At 41.8% G+C, this 21,885-nt stretch overlaps 1 protein-coding gene across 1 annotated transcript; it reads right to left on the reverse strand.

Moving 5' to 3' along the window:
- Positions 1-1,046: 1,046 nt before the first annotated feature.
- LOC115152187 (carbohydrate sulfotransferase 1-like) lies at positions 1,047-21,719 on the reverse strand. The gene is made up of 3 exons (XM_029696767.1): positions 21,617-21,719; positions 12,943-13,120; positions 1,047-2,830 (listed from the first exon to the last, which is right to left on the reverse strand). Exons 1-3 carry the CDS (start codon positions 21,617-21,619, stop codon positions 1,692-1,694), a joined length of 1,320 nt encoding a protein of 439 aa, XP_029552627.1. The 5' UTR covers positions 21,620-21,719; the 3' UTR covers positions 1,047-1,691.
- Positions 21,720-21,885: the final 166 nt, after the last annotated feature.

Raw genomic sequence — 21,885 nt, forward strand, 5'->3', positions numbered from 1 at the left:
GGCCATTCTAAAATGTGCAGTTTGGTCACACAACACAATGCCACAGATGTCTCAAGTTTTGAGGGAACGTGCAATTGGCATGCTGACTGCAGGAATGTCCACCTGAGCTGTTGCCCGAGAATTAAATGAAATTTCTCTACCATAAGCCGCATCCAACATAATTTTTTGAGAATTTAACAGGACTTCCAACCAGCCTCGCAACCGCAGACCACATGTAACCACGCCAGCCCAGGACCTCCACATCCGGCTTCTTCACCAGCTGGATCGTCTGAGACCAGCCACCCGGACAGCTAATGAAACAGAGGAGTATTTATGTCTGTAATAAAGCCCTTTTGTGGGGAAAAACTCATTCTGATTGGTTGGGACTGGCTCCCCAACAAGTTGGCCTATGCCATCCCAGGCCCACCCATGTCTGCACCCCTGCCCAGTCATGTGAAATCCATAGATTAGGGCCTAATGAATTTAAATTGATGGATTTCCTCATATGAACTGTAACTCAATAAAATTAATTAAATTGCCGCATGTTTATATTTTTTTCAGTATACGTAGCTTCCCCGGGTCATTGCTGTAAAAGACAATATGTTCACAGTCAACTTACCTGGTACAATAAGGGTAAATAAATACGGGTAAATAAATAAGAGCAGAGCCAGGATCTTTGAATGAAGCAGCGCTTTAACATACTGTACATTAAGCAGCTTTATCTAAGACCACTCAAAAACCTGAGATTCTCCTCTGTACTGTCATGTAACATACTGGCCTGGCAGTATGTTCTGTCAGTTTTTGGAGTGCAATTTTCAAACCACATGCAAACTGTAAAGGAAATACATTTCAATTCCACTGAAACATTTTCTGAAATATCTTAAACAACTGGGCATAAACAAAACATGCTTGGAGATATTAAATGCGATGAAGTCAAAGAGGCTGCGTTTACACAGGCAAAGATGATCTATTATATTTACAAGATAGTCAAGTGACCGCTCTAACAATGGAAATACATCAAAGATGGAAGGCAGGCGGGAGGAGGCGAGATCAGCAATTGGGACCATTCTAGCCAATGAGAGGGCCGTGTTGAATTTGGTCAACAAAAACTGCAGATTTCCTTCATGAGGCTTATTTGATGTAATAAAAGTTTTGTAATGGTTAGGTTGTTACGAATGCACTGATATAAGTGGACGCACGTGCCATTTGAAAAAACAACAACTTTGTATTGGAGTTGTGTATGTTAGCACGCGTATCTGGACTCTCATTGGCTAGAATGGTTCTACCTGATCTCGTCTCCTCCCGCCTGCCTTCCATCTTTGAGAACATCTATTTCCATTGTTAGAGCGGTCACTCGACTGTCTTGTCAATATAATAGATCATCTTTGGTGATGTACAACTTTGTATCACTGGCTAGGTCTACACAGACAGTCCAATTCTGATCGTTTACCCAATTATAGGCAAACAAGCTGATCTGATTGGTCAAAATGTATTTATTTTTATTTAACCCTTACTTTACCAGGTAAGTTGACTGAGAACACATTCTCATTTACAAGCAATGACCTGGGGAATAGTTACAGGGGAGAGGATTTGTAAAGACCAATTAGTGGAAAAAGATCAAAATTGGACTGCCTGTGTGAAAACACAGACAACATATCAGTTACGCTATGGAGCTTTTGTAGCATTACATCCAACCACCTGCATGGTCACAGTTATAGGAGAGTCTGAAATGTCCTGGGCTCCACCAAACTATTCGACATGTTTCTGAGATCAGCAACAGAGTGGACCGCCCTGTAGCCTAGAAGAGAGAGTGTATCATTGCAGAGAGTCTGCAAAGTCCTCACTATATCAAACCCTAGTCTTAGCCTCCAGCTCTCCGCTGTGGCTTTGGAGTCTCTGGTGGTGGAGTACTTATAGTTCCACTCGGACGTAGAAGGCACGCTGTTGTTGGTGTTCTGTGCGATCCACGAGCGCACGTTCTCATCCATCTCCAGTCCCACAAACTTGTATAGCTCCCGGGCCTTCTCCGCTGGGTTGAGGGCCAGGTCCTCGTAGCGGACCAGGAGGTAGCGTCCACGCAGCCACGCCGGCCTCTGCAGCCCTGTCTCTGCCGACTCCGCCATGTCCCTACAGGTGCTGGTGATCTGCGATAGGTCCACGTAGCGTGGCTTCCTGCCTGTAGCATTCCAGATCTTCCAGGCGTGGAACTGCTCAGAGAAGGCCATCATCCGTGAGGCCAGGATGGCTCTGGGGTCGCGCACCAAGTGGACGATCCTGAGGTCCAGCCGTGGGTCCTCAGTCAGGGTACGCAGGTCCCCCACCTCCGGAACACGAACTGTTTTGATGGCCACGTGACCCCGCGACAGACATGCCATGGAGGCCAGGGTGAGGTTCAGCGCACCACACTTCTTGGGGCACCAGGTCTCATCAGGCTGACCCCCAGAGGCCCCCTCCCCACCCTCGGGGCACACAGGGGGGGAGCAGAGTGCTCGGCTGGAGCTACGGCGAAAGAAGGACCCAGTGATGTGTTCCTGGGGCTCGGGGCGGATGTAGTTTTCCAGGAAGCGCAGGTCGCAGGTGTAGAGGTTGAGGAGGAGGTCCCGGTAGGCCCCCAGCAGGGCCCGGCGGTCCAGGGCCCGACGCAGCCTGCTGCTGGAGTTGGTGAAGGCCTGTTGGACGTGGTAAAGGGGCTCGAACACATAGAAGATTCCAGGGTGCTGGTTGAAGAGCTGGCCAGTGAAGGAGGAGCCGCTGCGCGTGGTGGTGAACAGGAGGATGTGGCGCCGGGAGGCCGCAGCCGACATCTCTATGGGCAACATGCTGTCGTCACACAGAGCTCTCCACCTGGAGTCTAGATGTACAAAGGGACAAGGAGAGGATCTGTACCCCATGTAATACACATAGAATCCTAATGTACTGTGAAGAATTTCATAAACTACAGTAGCGGCATTTGTTTCTAGAAAACAGTTGATTAAGTATTAAAGTCTTAATAGTAGAATAAAAAATGTTAGTCAACCAAGACCCATAATATTGTACAGCGCATTCGGAACGTATTCAGACCCTTTAACTTTTTCCACATTTTGTTACGTTACAGCCTTATTCTAAAATGTATTACATTTTTCTCATCAATCTACACACAATGCCCCATAACGACAAAGCAAAAACAGGTTTTTAATTGTTTATGCAAAATGTATAAAAAAACAACAGAAATATCACATTTACATAACTATTCAAACACCTATGGCAGCGATTACAGCCTTGAGTCTTTTTGGGTATGACGCTACAAGCTTGGCACACGTGTATTTGGGGAGTTTCTCCCATTCTTCTCTGCAGATCCTCTCAAGCTCTGTCAGGTTGGATGGGGAGTGTCGCTGCACAGCTATTTTCAGGTCTCTCCAGAGATCTTCGATCGGGTTCAAATCTTGGCTCTGGCACTCCACTCAAGGACATTAAGAGACTTGTCCCGATTGTGTGCTTAGGGTCGTAGTCCTGTTGGAAGGTGAACCTTCAGCCCAGTCTGAGGTCCTGAGCATTCTGGAGCACGTTTTCATCAAGGATCTCTCTGTACTTCTCTCCATTCATCTTTCCCTCGATCCTGACTAGTCTCCCAGTCCCTGCCACTGAAAAACATCTCCCACAGCATGTTGCTGCCACCACCATGTTTCACCGTAAAGATGGTGCCTTGTTTCCTCCAGATGTGAAGCTTGCAATCTTGTTCAATCAGACCAGAGAGTCTTGTTTGTCATGGCCTGAGAGTCCTTTAAGTGCCTTTTGGCAAAGTCCAAGCGAGCTGTCATGTGCCTTTTACTGAGGAATGGCTTCCGTCTGGCTACTATACCATAAAAGCCTAATCGGTGGAGCGCTGCAGACATGGTTGTCTATCTGGAATGTTCCCCCATTTCCACAGAGGCACTCTGGAGCTCTGTCAGAGTGACCATCGGGTTCTTGGTCACCTCCCTGACCAAGGCCCTTCTCCCCCAATTGCTCAGTTTGGCCGGGCGGCCAGCTCGAGGAAGAGTCTTGGTGGTTCCAAACTTCTTCCATTTAAGAATGATGGAGGCCACTGTGTTCTTTGGGACCTTCAATGCTGCAGACATTTTTTGGTACCCTTCCCCAGATCTGTGCCTCGACACAATTCTGTCTCTGAGCTCTACGGACAATTCCTTCGACTTGTCCTGGTTTTTGGTTTTTGCTCTGACATGCACTGTCAACTGTGGGACTTTATATAGACAGGTTTGTGCCTTTCCAAATCATGTCCAATCAATTGAATTTACCACAGGTGGACTCCAATCAAGTTGTAGAAACATCTCAAGGATGATCAATGGAAACAGGATGCACCTGAGCTCAATTTCGAGTCTGAATACTTATGTAAGTAAGGTATTTCGTTTTTTTATTTGTAATACATTTGCAAACATTTCTAAAAACCTGCTTCGTCATTATGGGGTATGGTGTGTAGATTGATGAGGGAAAAAAAAACATTTAATACATTTTAGAATAAGGCTGTAACGTAACAAAATGTGGAAATAGTCAAGGGGTCTGAATACCTTTCCCGAATGCACTGTACAATATTAATGGTCTTGGTTGAATATTATTCTTTATTCCACTACTTTATGAATGCAACTTTGAATATTAGTTGGTTGACTAATCCACTCCAAAACTATATTTTGTTATTTTTGAGTAACTTGCCACACCCTATTTGCTTCTCGAACATTCTAAATCTTGAAAACTTGACTGCTGACATGCAAAACATTGTGGGACTGTATCAAGAGTGGATTAATAAAAAACATACCAAAAGATAGTTTTGGTATTTTTCCTTTAAAGAGATTATTCGTTAAACTATTCATTTAGGGAGAACACTTTCAGACAAAGATGTTCTGCAATCAAACCTAAGTTCTTAACACATAGACACATGGAAAGAAAGAACTAAAATAGAATCCTGTTTCATCAACATAACAGAGGACTGAGAAAAACCAAGTGAAGATTCTATCAAGCCAATTTCCTTAATAATTCAGAAGGTAAACATGCATGAGTAAGATGCTTGTCTGCCGATGTCTACCCAGGGACTAGTGAAATGGTTCCCCTAAATATAGAGCAGATTGCTACCATGTGTAATTACTGCTGATGAGGAGTTGATTGCAAATGGGACGTTACTTTTATGCGGAGACGAGCTTGACGAAAGGTGCATACAGCCACCGCACGAAAGCTGATTAATTAAGATAAAGTGGAAGATAATTGTGAAATGAATCAAAATGAATCACAGATATTACATCTCTCTCATCCTCTCCTCCATGAAAAGGGGAATTCCCTTGGTGAAGGATTAGCCTACCATTTTCTCTCTCGAGTGTCACTGACTAATGCCCCCACACAAACAAACTAAGGCTTTTATGTGGGAAAAACATTGACAAAATCAAACTTGTGAACCTTAAATGTACAGTACCAGTCAGAAGTTTGGGTTTTTTCTTTGTTTTGACTATTTTCTACATTGTAGAATAATAGTGAAGACATCAAAACTATGAAATAACACATATGGAATCATGTAGTAACCAAAAAAGTGTTAAACAAATCAAAATAGATTCTTCAAAGTAGCCACCCATTGCCTTGATGACAGCTTTGCACACTCTTGGCATTCTCTCAACCAGCTTTACCTGGAATGCTTTTCCAACAGTCTTGAAGGAGTTCCCACATATGCTGAGCACTTGTTGGCTGCTTTTCCTTCACTCTGCGGCCCAACTCATCCCAAACCATGTCAATTGGGTTGCGGTCGTGTGATTGTGGAGGCCAGGTCATCTGATGCAGCACTCCATCACTCTCCTTCTTGGTCAAATAGCCCTTACACAGCCTGGAGGTGTGTTGGGTCATTGTCCTATTAAAAAACAAATGATAGTCCCACTAAGCGCAAACCAGATCGGATGGCATATCGCTGCAGAATGCTGTGGTAGCCATGCTGGTTAAGTGTGCCTTGAATTCTAAATAAATCACTGACAGTGTCACCAGCAAAGCACCCCCACACCATCACACTTCCTCCATGCGTTCACCTATTCTGCATCTCACAAAGACACGGTGGTTGGAACCAAAAATCTAAAATTTGGACTCATCAGACCAAAGGACAGATTTCCACCGGTCTAATGTCCATTGATCGTGTTTCTTGGCCCAAGCAAATCTCTTCTTCTTAGTGGTGTCCTTTAGTAGTGTTTTTTTGCAGCAATTCAACCATGAAGGCCTGATTCACACAGTCTCCTCTGAACAGTTGATGTTGAGATGTGTCTGTTACTTGAACTCTGTGAAGCATTTATTTGGGCTGCAATTTCTGAGGCTGGTAACTCTAATGAACTTATCCTCTGTAGCAGAGGTAATTCTGGGTCTTCCTTTTCTGGGGCGCTCCTCATGACAGCCACTTTCATCATTGCGCTGAATGGTTTTTGTGACTGCACTTGAAGAAACTTTCAAAATTCTTGACATTTTCTGGATTGACTGACCTTCATGTCGATTCTCTTCGCTTATTTGAGCTGTTCTTGCAATAATATGGACTTAGTTTTTTACCAAATAGGGCTATCTTCTGTATACCACCCCTACCTTGTCACAACACAAATGATTGGCTCAAACTCATTAAGAAGGAAAGAAATTCCACAAATTGACTTTTAACAAGGCACACCTGTTACTTGAAATGTATTCCCGGTGACTACCTCATGAAGCTGGTTGAGAGAATGGTTACTACATGATTCCATATGTGTTATTTCATAGTTTTGATGTCTTCACTATTATTCTACAATGTAGAAAATAGTCAAAACAAAGAAAAACCTTTGAATGAGTAAGTGTGTCCAAACTTTTAACTGGTACTGTATATACTCAATAATGAGTTATATGAAATATATTATCAATCAATTATAAAATAGAAAGATCTATGTATGCCCTCTACTGGTCACATTTAGAGTGACTGCTGGCCATCAGTTGAAATTGTCACGTAAAGAAGAACACAAGTTAGAATATCTAGCTACATAATAGTAATCTTCAGCTACTTCAGTACAGTAGAACATATAGCTTCTTCTGTACAGAAGAACATATAGCTACTTCTGTACAGTAGAACATATAGCTTATTCTGTACAGTAGAACATATAGCTACTTCTGTACAGTAGAACAGATAGCTACTTCTGTACAGTACAACATATAGCTTATTCTGTACAGTAGAACATATAGCTACAGTACTTCTGTACAGTAGAACAGATAGCTACTTCTGTACATTAGAACATATAGCTACTTCTGTACAGTAGAACAGATAGCAAGTTATGTACAGTAGAACATATAGCTACTTCTGTACAGTAGAACAGATAGCTACTTCTGTACAGTAGAACAAATAGCTTCTTCTGTACAGTAGAACATATAGCTTATTCTGTACAGTAGAACAGATAGCAAGTTATGTACAGTAGAACATATAGCTACTTCTGTACAGTAGAACAGATAGCAACTTCTGTACAGTAGAACATATAGCTTCTTCTGTACAGTAGAACATATAGCTTATTCTGTACAGTAGAACATATAGCTACTTCTGTACAGTAGAACAGATAGCTACTTCTGTACAGTACAACATATAGCTTATTCTGTACAGTAGAACATATAGATACAGTACTTCTGTACAGTAGAACAGATAGCTACTTCTGTACATTAGAACATATAGCTACTTCTGTACATTAGAACATATAGCTACTTCTGTACAGTAGAACAGATAGCAAGTCATGTACAGTAGGACATATAGCTACTTCTGTACAGTAGAACAGATAGCTACTTCTGTACAGTAGAACATATAGCTTATTCTGTACAGTAGAACATATAGCTTCTTCTGTACAGTAGAACAGATAGCAAGTTATATACAGTAGAACAAATAGCTACTTCTGTACAGTAGAACAGATAGCTACTTCTGTACAGTAGAACATATAGCTTCTTCTGTACAGTAGAACATATAGCTTCTTCTGTACAGTAGAACAGATAGCTACTTCTGTACAGTAGAACAGATAGCTACAGTATTTCAGTACAGTAGAACAGATAGCTACTTCTGTACAGTAGAACAGATAGCTACTTCTGTACAGTAGAACATATAGCCACAGTACTTCTGTACAGTAGAACAGATAGCTACTTCTGTACAGTAGAACAGATAGCTACAGTACTTCTGTACAGTAGAAGAGATAGCTACTTCTGTACAGTAGAACAGATAGCTTCTTCTGTACAGTAGAACAGATAGCCACAGTACTTCTGTAAAGTAGAACAGATAGCTACTTCTGTACAGTAGAATAGATAGCTACTTCTGTACAGTAGAACAGATAGCCACAGTACTTCTGTACAGTAGAACAGATAGCTGCTTCTGTACAGTAGAACAGATAGCTACAGTACTTCTGTACAGTAGAACAGATTGCAAGTCATGTACAGTAGAACAGATAGCTACTTCTGTACAGTAGAACATATAGCTACAGTACGTCTGTACAGTAGAACAGATAGCTACTTCTGTACAGTAGAACAGATAGCTACTTCTGTACAATAGAACATATAGCTACTTCTGTACAGTAGAACATATAGCTTCTTCTGTACAGTAGAACATATAGCTTATTCTGTACAGTAGAATATATAGCCACAGTACTTCTGTACAGTAGAACAGATAGCTACTTCTGTACAGTAGAACAGATAGCTACTTCTGTACAGTAGAACAGATAGCTACTTCTGTACAGTAGAACATATAGCTACTTCTGTACAGTAGAACAGATAGCTACTTCTGTACAGTAGAACAAATAGCTACTTCTGTACAGTAGAACAGATAGCTTCTTCTGTACAGTAGAACAGATAGCTACTTCTGTACAGTACAACATATAGCTTATTCTGTACAGTAGAACATATAGCTACAGTACTTCAGTACATTAGAACATATAGCTACTTCTGTACAGTAGAAGAGATAGCAAGTCATGTACAGTAGGACATATAGCTACTTCTGTACAGTAGAAGATATAGCTACAGTACTTCTGTACAATAGAACATATAGCTACTTCTGTACAGTACAACATATAGCTTATTCTGTACAGTTGAACATATAGCTACTTCTGTACAGTACAACATATAGCTTCTTCTGTAGAGTAGAACAGATAGCTACTTCTGTACAGTAGAACAGATAGCTACAGTATTTCAGTACAGTAGAACAGATCGCTACTTCTGTACAGTAGAACAGATAGCTACTTCTGTACAGTAGAACAGATAGCTACTTCTGTACAGTAGAACAGATAGCTACTTCTGTACAGTAGAACAGATAGCCACAGTACTTCTGTACAGTAGAACAGAGAGCTACTTCTGTACAGTAGAACAGATAGCTACTTCTGTACAGTAGAACAGATAGCCACAGTACTTCTGTACAGTAGAACAGATAGCTGCTTCTGTACAGTAGAACAGATAGCTACAGTACTTCTGCACAGTAGAACATATAGCTACTTCTGTACAGTACAACATATAGCTTATTCTGTACAGTAGAACAGATAGCTAAAGTACTTCTGTACAGTAGAAAAGATAGCTACTTCTGTACAGTAGAACAGATAGCTACTTCTGTACAGTAGAACAGATAGCTACTTCTGTACAGTAGAACAGATAGCTACTTCTGTACAGTAGAACAGATAGCCACAGTACTTCTGTACAGTAGAACAGAGAGCTACTTCTGTACAGTAGAACAGATAGCTACTTCTGTACAGTAGAACAGATAGCTACTTCTGTACAGTAGAACAGATAGCCACAGTACTTCTGTACAGTAGAACAGAGAGCTACTTCTGTACAGTAGAACAGATAGCTGCTTCTGTACAGTATAACAGATAGCTACAGTACCTCTGCACAGTAGAACATATAGCTACAGTACTTCTGTACAGTAGAACAGATAGCTACTTCTGTACAGTAGAACAGATAGCTACTTCTGTACAGTAGAACATATAGCTTCTTCTGTACAGTAGAACATATAGCTACTTCTGTACAGTAGAACATATAGCTACTTCTGTACAGTACAACATATAGCTTATTCTGTACAGTAGAACATATAGCTACAGTATTTCAGTACATTAGAACATATAGCTACTTCTGTACAGTAGAACAGATAGCAAGTCATGTACAGTAGGACATATAGCTACTTCTGTACAGTAGAAGATATAGCTACAGTACTTCTGTACAGTAGAACATATAGCTACTTCTGTACAATAGAACATATAGCTACTTCTGTACAGTTGAACATATAGCTTCTTCTGTACAGAAGAACAGATAGCTACTCCTGTACTGTAGAACAGATAGCTCCAGTTCTTCTGTACAGTAGAACATATAGCTACAGTTCTTCTGTACAGTAGAACATATAGCTTCTTCTGTACAGTAGAACATTTAGCTCCAGTTCCTCTGTACAGTAGAACATATAGCTCCAGTTCTTCTGTACAGTAGAACATATAGCTTCTTCTGTACAGTAGAACACTTAGCTCCAGTTCTTCTGTACAGTAGAACATATAGCTCCAGTTCTTCTGTACAGTAGAACATATAACTCCAGTTCTTCTGTACAGTAGAACATATAACTTCTTCTGTACAGTAGAACATATAGCTTCTTCTGTACAGTAGAACATATAGCTTCTTCTGTACAGTAGAACATATAGCTACTTCTGTACAGTAGAACATATAGCTACTTCTGTACAGTAGAACAGATAGCTACAGTACTTCTGTACAGTAGAACAGATAGCTACTTCTGTACAGTCGTGGCCAAAAGTTTTGAGAATGACACAAATATTAATTTTCACAAAGTCTGCTGCCTCAGTTTGTATGATGGCAATTTGCATATACTCCAGAATGTTATGAAGAGTGATCAGATGAATTAATTGCAAAGTCCCTCTTTTGCTATGCAAATGAACTGAATCCCCAAAAATAATTTCCACTGCATTTCAGCCCTAAAGCCACAAAAGGACCAGCTGACATCATGTCAGTGATTCTCTCGTTAACACAGGTGTGAGTGTTGACGAGGAGAAGGCTGGAGATCACTCTGTCATGCTGATTGAGTTCGAATAACAGACTGGAAGCTTCAAAAGGAGGGTGGTGCTTGGAACCATTGTTCTTCCTCTGTCAACCATGGTTACCTGCAAGGAAACACGTGCCGTCATCATTGCGTTGCACAAAAAGGGCTTCACAGGCAAGGATATTGCTGCCAGTAAGATTGCACCTAAATCAACCATTTATCGGATCATCAAGAGCTTCAAGTAGAGCGGTTCAATTGTTGTGAAGAAGGCTTCAGGGCGCCCAAGAAAGTCCAGCAAGCGCCAGGACCGTCTCCTAAAGTTGATTCAGCTGCGGAATCGGGGCACCACCAGTACAGAGCTTGCTTAGGAATGGCAGCAGGTAGCTGTGAGTGCATCTGCACGCACAGTGAGGCAAAGACTTTTGGAGGATGGCCTGGTGTCAAGAAGCCACTTCTCTCCAGGAAAAACATCAGGGACAGACTAATATTCTGCAAAAGGTACAGGGATTGGACTGCTGAGGACTTGGGGTAAAGGAATTTTCTCTGATGAATCCCCTTTCTGACTGTTTGGGGCATCCGGAAAAAAACTTGTCCGGAGAAGACAAGGTGAGCGCTACCATCAGTCCTGTGTCATGCCAACAGTAAAGCATCCTGAGACCATTCATGTGTGGGGTTGCTTCTCAGCCAAGGGAGTGGGCTCACTCACAATTTTGCCTAAGAACACAACCATGAATAAAAAATGGTACCAACACATCCTCCGAAAGCAACTTCTCCCAACTATTAAGGAACAGTTTGGTGACGAACAATGCCTTTTCCAGCATGATGGAGCACCTTGCCATAAGGCAAAAGTGATAACTAAGTGGCTCAGGGGAACAAAACATCGATATTTTGGGTCCATGGCCAGGAAACTCCCCAGACCTTGATCCCATTGAGAACTTGTGGTCAATCCTCAAGAGGCAGGTGGACAAACAAAAACCCACAAATTCTGACAAACTCCAAGCATTGATTATGCAAGAATGGGCTGACATCAGTCAGGATGTGGCCCAGAAGTTAATTGACAGCATGCCAGGGCGGATTGCAAAGGTATTGAAAAAAAAGAAGGGTCAATACTGCAAACATTGACTCTTTGCATCAACTTCAGCTAATTGTCAATAAAAGCCTTTGACACTTATGAAATGCTTGTAATTATACTTCAGTATTCCATAGTAACATCTGACAAAAATATCTAAAGACAGTGAAGCAGCAAACTTTGTGGAAATTAATATTTGTGTCATTCTCAAAACTTTTGGCCACGACTGTACAGTAGAACATATAGCCACAGTACTTCTGTACAGTAGAACAGATAGCTACAGTACTTCTGTACAGTAGAACAGATAGCTACTTCTGTACAGTGGAACAGATAGCTACAGTTCTTCTGTAAAGTAGAACATATAGCTACTTCTGTACAGTAGAACAGATAGCTACAGTTCTTCTGTACAGTAGAACATATAGCTACTTCTGTACAGTAGAACAGATAGCTACAGTTCTTCTGTACAGTAGAACATATAGCTACTTCTGTGTGTTGCTCTGTGTTGTTATGTGTTTGCTATGTGTTGTTATGTGCTATATATACGGTCCAGCCACTTTGTTCTGTATTAGTGGTTACATGCTTGGCAGAGTCATGCCTATACCTTTGGACAGCAGGCTCCGGCTGTGGTAGACACACACAAAGTAGGCTACAACATACAGTAGAACATGTGCTTCCAAAGCCATATAAAGCACAGCCACTTTGTGCTTGTTTTTCTGCGTGTGTGCTTGGCATAGTTTTGACACTACCTTTGGGCTGTGGGCTCTGGAAATAGTGGACTACTTTGTAGACACACAAAGTAGAAACAGTGGAATGTGTGCTCCCTAAGCCATTTACAGTACAGACACTTGTGCTTTTTGTTGTGCATTAGTGGCTACATGCTGGAGTTTTGTCCTACCTTTGGGCTGTCGACTCTGGCAGTGGTAGACGCCACCGTGGCAGGGCCCAGACAGGGAGTCCCTCAGGGTGCGGATGGCTGTGTACTGGACCCCCAGAGAGGCACAAACCAGCAACAGCACTGTCTTCCAGGAGCACTCCATCCTGCCTCCTCCTCCTCCGCCCCTACATCCTACATGCTGCAGCCACCGGGGGAAACACAGAGAGGTCATACTCTCCTCAGATAAACAAGAGTGGTGCAGAAGAGTAGGCCTTTGGGATTTTACATTTTGACTTTCATCTTTCTGCAGACAATCTGGCCAGAGCAGATTTGTACCATAGCTTATTATCAGTACATACAAACAAGGGAGCTACAATTGCATATGACCATTTAAACACATATCACCAGAATAACTCAACCTTAATATTTCAACAGTACAGTATATAGCATATGTACACTGATAACTGATGGCTGTCTTCATCTAAACCCAAAGTCTCTGCAGTGAAATCATAGTTTGTTTACCATTGGGAAAGAGAGACCTGGGTTAAAATACCGGAGCTATAAAAGGCATTAGAGCAAAAAGCCTCTATTTTCCCACCTTCAGGTTAATGGTAGGTAATAGCACCTGCCGATCCAGATTATTAAAACCCCTTCCAGCTATGCTTCCACAAACACTCCAAATTGCTCTCTTAGCACTTAGTGAAATAGATCCAAATAGCTCCACACATGAGCCAATATCATCAAAGCCATACCTTGATAGTACTAAATGTATAAATAGAAGGAGAAATTGGAAATGCCTCCTCTTTCTTTCTCTCTCTCTCGCCTCCCTCTCTCTCTCCATACCTCCACCATCCCTTCTCCCTTTTAATTCCTCATGTTCATTGATGATGTTTATGTTTTTGTGGCAGGTTAATGTCCCTAGGAACATATCTTACAGCCCTGAGATAAGCTTTTGACGTTCCATTTATCACAAACAGGCAGCATCCCTCCCTGCCATGGACTGTAAACAATGTGATCAAAAATTGGCCACATCATAGTAGACATAATCTAGCACAAGAGCAATAAACTAGCACAATAAAATATCATTTATTTGATTATTTTAACTCTAGCAAAATAAAAGGTAGTGATTTGTGAGACTGATCTGTCTGTCTGAAATGTCTATGATTTCCATGAAAAATTGAAATCTGAGCATGAATGATTGAATGACATCAAATAATGAGTAACTTTGACCAGGCTACTTAATACCATTGATTCTCAGGGAAAGAAAAGAAAAGGCAATCAGCCGTGATGACAGTACATGTACAGCCCGTACAGCCTGTCTGCCTATTGGAGATCATGTGAATCCTCAGTGACTAGTTTGGTTTTCATTGCCATTCATAATCAGAGCTCACAGACCCTCCGCTCCTTGTCCTCCCGAGACAACAGAAGCAGATGCCAAGTTTACGGATTAAAGCAATTTGATTTGTAAGGGACTTGTCTTCCCTCTCAAGATCTGGCATTTTGCCGCTATGGGATTCCTCCCAAATATTCCATCAACAGCTAGAAAACGGACTTTGTGTTTTGAATTGTCTGCTGGCCTCATCTATTTTTCATAGCATAACAGCATTACAGAGGATAAATGCCTCGGGGGATGATAGGTTTTAGAATACACAGTGTATCTCATGCTGGGTGTTGTTTTTGAAGAAATACAGAGGGACCTGAGCAGGTGTTTTTCTAGTCTAAATAAAAGGAACAACAGGAGATAATGGCTTTTGTGCTTTAAAGTCCAGAGATGGGGAGGTGGTCATTGAAGTGAGGGATAGGGGGAAAGAGAGGCTTTAGGGAAGCAGGTGAAAGCGGTGACAATGGACAATGCTGACAACTAAAAGTCTGAATTAATTGAATTATTGGTTACGTACACAGTTTAGCAGATGGCATAGTGGGTGCAGCAAAATGCTTATGTTACTAGCTCCTAACAGTGTAGTAAAATGTCAAACAAGTACACAAATAATAATCAATTAAAGCTAGAAACAAGAAATGAAGAATGAAGAATGTCAGAACGAACCCAATAAACAACCAAAATAACACTGTATCAGTAATTAAAATGCAATATATGCATATATACACCAAAATATATAGTCAGTATATCTGTACAGTATGATATGTACAGCAGTAGATATATTACAGTGAGCTATGTTGAGAATCCAGTGTAGTGCTGTCGGAGAGTGGAGGAGCGGGGCTCCCTCACTTCTTTCAATTTGAGAATACATGGAGCTGGTAAAACTATTTCTGGAAAATTAATTCTGAGAAATTCAAAATAAATTATATTTAATTACCACAAAAATTCCATGAAAAACGATAGCATGAGAAACCAAATAAATGTGTATACGTAGCAGCCTAGAGGTAGGTAAATAGTGTTTTCTTTCCCGTCTTCTCTCTGACGGTGGAGAGAATGATGAACTATTAGGTTACGCGTTTGCACTGAGGAGGACCGTCGGAGGCTTGACCACATTGGCCAATCAGAATGTTGAAAAAAAATCTAAATTCACTGTGTGTCTGCCTTGATGTTCATAAAACTTCACGGACCACTCTTGCCAAGTGGAACCCAGAATGATATGTGACCACTTGGTTATGGCGACACCCAAGCCAGAGTGCCCACCGCAAAGCCCAAGGAGCCTGACCCTCTCTGGAAGTTGCTGTAGCCCTTCCTCGGGATATTTAGCCTACATTGGCTATTGGTTGAGACGCAGGGCCCTAGCTTGGTATGTCAGGGTGGGTAATTGGAAATGTGAATTGGGCCAAGTTGGAGGTAATAATGCACTGTAGGTTACAGTTTATTGAGATGAATGAATACACCACAACAAAGGCTTGATTTTATGGCTGTTTTAAAAAACGATTTCCTGCAATTCTACATAGTAATGATTTATGTTCACTACTTGTATCAAGGCACAAGGCGAGACCCAGATGCAGACACAGGAGGCAGATGGTTGGAGTCTTACAATTAATCCAAAGGGGTAGGCAAGAGAATGGTCGTGGACAGGCAAAAAGGTCAAAACCAGATCAGAGTCCAGGAGGTACAGAGTGGCAGACAGGCTCGTGGTCAAGGCAGGCAGAATGGTCAGGTGGGTACAAAGTCCAGAAACAGGCAAGGGTCAAAACCAGGAGGACTAGAAAAAGGAGAATGCAAAAAGCAGGAGAACGGGAAAACCGCTGGTTGACTTGGAAACATACAAGACGAACTGGCACAGAGAGACAGGAAACACAGGGATAAATACACTGGGGAAAATCAGCAACACCTGGAGGGGGTGGAGACAATCACAAGGACAGGTGAAACAAATCAGGGCGTGACAACTTGGTCAATTGATTTGACAACATGTATAATCTATGGAAATAAATTCTATGAATTGATAGTTCTGTAATAGGGTATATTGTAACTACGTGTTCAATCAAAGTTTATTTATGAAATAGTGTGTAAACTATGCAATAAAATAAAATGCCTACTCTCAAATAAAGTACTTCTCGCAAACAGTGCAATGATGTTAAGCTATATATATATATATTTGTATTTACATTAGGCTATAGCCTACAAATAGCTATAACATGTAGTCGTAGGCCTACTGCAAATTATTGTTGTTTGTTTCTGAACTGGCCGAATGGCATCTCCGTCCTTATTATTGTTTATTGAGGGAAAACCCATTGAAAACATGGTCTCATTCCCAAGGGTGCCCTAATCACAACAACCAATACAATGTAAAACAAAACAGCAATCAATACAAAACACAACAGCTACTAGGTCCTCAATTAACACCCTCAACTGCCCGAGCAGCACCAGAACATGTAATTATAACGAGTTCTGCGAATTGTTCCAGCAGCGAGGCGCATTAAAACTGAAGGCGGATTTACCTAATTTGGTGGAGACCCGAGGAACCTTAAGAGTTAACCAACCCTGTGAACGGGTTTGATAACTCATGTTTTTATACTTCAACAACAAAGTTAGGTAAGTCGGAGTATAGCTTTGTAAACAAAAATGGAAAAGTTAAGTGATCTACGGGACATTAATGAGGAGCAGCCAACCTTTTAATACAGGATGTAGTGATGAGTATTAAAACTGTCACGGTCAGGTGCAGAGAAGAGACAAGACGAGGAATCAGTGGTTAAGGATAAACACAATACTTTACTGAGAAACGGTAGCCTCAGGATAACAGTACACTTAAAAAAAAACACCCAACACTAAGTCTCGAAAAGTCACTCAGGAAATGACCGCACACGGTAAACAATTCAAGCTTCTGCAAAGGACAACAGAAAACACACCTCTTTTAACAGGGAAATCAAAATGAATAAATTGGACACACCTGACTCTACACACAATACTCCATAATGACAAAGCAAAAACTGGTTTTTAGAAAATGTGCACATGTATTAAAATAAAAAAATGAAATATTACATTAACAAAAGTATTCAGACCCTTTACTCAGTACTTTGTTGAAACACATTTGGCAGCGAGTACAGCTCTGAGTCTTCTTGGGTATGACAAGCTTGGCACACCGGCTCTGTCAGGCTGGATGGGGAGCGTTGCTGCACAGATATTTTCAGGTCTGATGCTATAAGCTTGGCACACGTATATTTGGGGAGTTTCTCCCATTCTTCTCTGCAGATCCTCTCAAGCTCTGTCAGGTTGGATGGGGAGCATCGCTGCACAGCTATTTTCAGGTCTCTCCAGAGATGTTCGATCGGGTTGAAATCCGGGCTCTGGCTGGGCCACTTAAGGACATTCAGAGACTTGTCCCGAAGCCACTCCTGCGTTGCCGTGGCTGTGTGCTTAGCGTCATTTTCCTTCACCCCAGTCAGCGGTCCTGAGCACTCTGGAGCACGTTTCATCAAAGATCTCTCTGTACTTTGCTCCGTTCATCTTTCCCTCGATCCGGTCTAGTCTCCTAGTCCCTGCAGCTGAAAAACATCCCCACAGTATGCTGCTGCCACCACCATGCATCACCGTCGAGATGGTGCCAGGTTTCCTCCAGACGTGATGCTTGGTATTCAGGGCAAAGAGTTCAACCTTGGTTTCATCAGACCATAGAATCTTGTTTCTCATGGTCTGAGAGTCTTTAGGTGCCTTTTGGCAAATTCCAAGCGGGCTGTCATGTGCCTTTTACTGAGGAGTGGCTTCCGTCTGGCCACTCTACCATAAAGTCCTGATTGGTGGAGTGCTGCAGAGATGGTTGTCCTTCTGGGAGGTTCTCCCATCTCCACCGAGGAACTCTGAAGCTCTGTCAAAGTGACCATCAGGTTCTGGTCACCTCCCTGACCAAGGCCCTTCTCCCCCGATTGCTCAGTTTGGCCGGACGGCCAGCTCTAGGAAGAGTCTTGGTGGTTCCAAACTTCTTCCATTTAAGAACGATGTAGGCCACTGTGTTCTTTGGGCCCTTCAATGCTACATACATGTTTTGGTATCCTTCCCCAGATCTGTGCCTCGACAAAATCCTGTCAAAACCCCCTCATTTCTAATGACATTTTAGGATGGTTAGTCCAAAAAAAATGTATCATGCGCCAAACCTCAACAGAGCGTGCCACTAGGCAGGCTATACACTTTGATTGAAACAGAATACAGGAAGTCTAATAGTTTGTTAAGACCATCTGCTCTAATTCACTCACAAAACAGTTATTCAAGAAGATCTGAATGCATATTCCCATGAAACTGATTGAGATCAATCAAATGATTGTCATGGATCAGTAAAATGTGAAGAATTATCATTCACGATTGACAGCGATGATGGCTTATTTTGAAATTAGGTAACCTATGCCTAACTTGGTGTTTGAGGGTATTAAAAATATAACATTTTCTTTTGACAATATGTGTGGGCATAGTGGAATTGAAGGATGCATTCTATGTATATTCTATAATGATAGGCTATTCGATTGGCTGTCGGTACAAACTTTGATTGACAAAATGATGATGTAATTTAAACATTTTGCCGCTCCCTCTTCTAAAAACAAAATAACACTACACCACTGATGGGTGTATGCATGTGTGAGTGTACAGTACCAGTCAAAAGTTTGGACACACCTACTCATTCAAATGTTTTTCTTTATTTTTACTATTTTCTACATTGTGGAATAATAGTGAAGACATCAAAACTATGAAATAACATATATGGAATCTTGTAGTAACCAAAAAAGTGTTAAACAAATCAACATATATTTTATATTTGAGTTCTTCAAAGTAGCCTCCCTTTGCCTTGATGACAGCTTTGCACACTCTTGGCATTCTCTCAACCAGCTTCATGAGGTAGTCACCTGGAATGCATTTCAATTAACAGGTGTGCCTTGTTAAAAGCTAATATGTGGAATTTCCTTCCTTCTTAATGCATTTGAGCCAATCAGTTGTGTTGTGACAAGGTATACAGAAGATAACCCTATTTGGTAAAATACCATGTACATATTATGGCAAGAACAGCTCAAATAAGCAATGAGAAACGACAGTCCATCATTACTTTAAGACATGAAGGCCAGTCAATCCGGAACATTTCTAGTTTCTTCAAGTGCAGTCGCAAAAAACATCAAGCGCTATGATGAAACTGGCTCTCAAGAGGACCGCCACAGGAAAGGAAGATCCAGAGCTACCTCTGCTGCAGAGGATAAATTCATTAGAGTTACCAGCCTCAGACATCGCAGCCCAAATAAATCAAGTAACAGACACATCTCAACATCAACTTTTCAGAGGAGACTGCGTGAATCAGGCCTTCATGGTCGAATTGCTGAAAAGAAATCACTACTAAAGGACACCAATAAGAAGAAGAGACTTGCTTGGGCCAAGAAACACGAGCAATGGACATTAGACCGTTGGAAATCTGTCCTTTGGTTTGCGCTTAGTGGGAGTATCATTTGTATTTCAAAAAGACAATGACCCAACACACCTCCAGGCTGTGTAAGGGCTATTTGACCAAGAAGGAGCGTGATGGAGTGCTGCATCAGATGACCTGGCCTCCACAATCACCCGACCTCATATCATTTCAGATGGTTTTGGATGAGTTGGACCGCAGAGTGGAGGAAAAGCAGCCAACAAGTGCTTAGCATATGTGGGAACTGTTGGAAAAGCATTCCATGTGAAGCTGGTTGTGAGAATGCCAAAAGTGTGCAAAACTGTCATCAAGGCAAAGGGTGGCTACTTTGAAGAAAATAAAATATATTTTGATTTGTTTAACAGGTTTTTGGTTACTACATGATTCCATATGTGTTATTTCATAGTTTTGATGTCTTCACTACTATTCTACAATGCACAAAATAGTAAAAATAAAGAAAATCCCTTGAATGAGTAGGTGTGTCCAAACTTTTGACTGGTACTGTATTTGTGAGTACAGGAGTCCGCTAGTGTATGAGGTGTGTGTGTGTGTGTTTTGTGTGAGTGAGTCTATCTTTGCCTCGTACTACAGGAGGTGGTGGGCTCGATGGCTGTTCAACAGTCTGGAGATAGAAGCTGTTTTTCAGTCTTAAGGTCCTGGCTTTGATGCACCTGTACTGTCTCTGTCTGCTAGATTGTAGCAGAGTGAAAGGACTGTGACTTGGGTGGCTGAGGTCCTTATGATCTTCTTGGCCTTCCGTTGACACAGAGTGCTGTAAATGTCCTAGAGGGCAGGCAGCATACATGCAACACACCAAGGTTTGGACAACACATTCAACATCATACGAATATTTCACAACACATTCTCACACATATTCCTGTCCAGTCACACTTGAAACAGCCTCTCTCTCTCTCTCTCCCTAACACAGGGAGCATGCCATGTACCATCTGGAACAGCGTAAACTTGCACAGCACGGCACAGCACAGCCACAGGCAAAGCAGCTAGGAGAGAAGAGAGCACTCTCAGAGAGAGGGGAGCTCCACTAACCAGAGGCTACAGATGAACCCCGCAATATGAGAGAAGATGAATCTAGTCCTACATGCCTCCTCCAGCTCAAAGGGAAAATAAGTGCACACTGGCACTTTTAGATGCGGAGAGGTCAACTGTGGATCTTCTCTTGTGTGTGCTGACTTACAGCGCCTGTATTTACACTGACTGCATAGACATGATTATGATTCAACAGGATATGAATGCATCATGCAAAAAGAGGCAGGTGTGTGCATGAACACATACACAACATTCACATAGCCTACATTCACCCCAGTGCACAATCAATTGGTTAGACAATAGATAGGCTACAAAGTTTTTAAAAAAACATGACATTATAAAAGGTGCATTTTAAACAAAAAAGTGATGTCTAAATGCAGTTTTTTTCAAATAAAAACGTTATATCTGTCTTCCCTATCAGAGCAACAGGGTGGAAAGCGTTGTGCACCTGCGTTCCAAGGAAAGTGCCCAGTAAATAAATATACAATGTTATGACATGTTGTCTATATAGGCCTACTACTTCTTCAAGATATAAGAAATCATATAATTATGTAAACTATCAGTGGCGCGGACTCGGAGCCAACATCCTCCAACATAACCGTAGGGAGTCTACGGTGCACGGTTCGGTACCTGTGTAGTCCAGGTAAGAGTGAATTCAAGCAAAGTCCATCGTTATTTATCACGGGTCCGGCAGATATCTATATCGATATCTGACAGTATAGATAATACTAGCTCACACTTCAAAGTCACACAAATACTGCCGTATGAAACAAGACGAATAGCGAGCAAAATACAAAACAACAATAAAATAAACCTCCGCTTCATCTTACCATATAAACTCTCTGCCAAATCAGCTCGGTAACGTCAAATGCATTGGTGGCACCCTTGTTACAGAAGCTTCTTGTTCTCGACTGTGTGTCCAGCAGCGGAGTGTGGGATGAGCAGAATGGGAACTGAGCGTCAGAGCAGGCAGCGAGCGGCTTGTGGAAAGGCGTGAAGGGATGGAGCAAGAGAGAGCGAGTAGGAAAAGCAGTAGGCAAGCCACCCCAGTGTCATTTTATGCCCAAGGCAGACTCCAAAGTACATTTCTTTCGATGTA

This window comes from Salmo trutta, chromosome 17 (assembly GCF_901001165.1).
Source record: "Salmo trutta chromosome 17, fSalTru1.1, whole genome shotgun sequence".
Taxonomy (NCBI): domain Eukaryota; kingdom Metazoa; phylum Chordata; class Actinopteri; order Salmoniformes; family Salmonidae; genus Salmo; species Salmo trutta.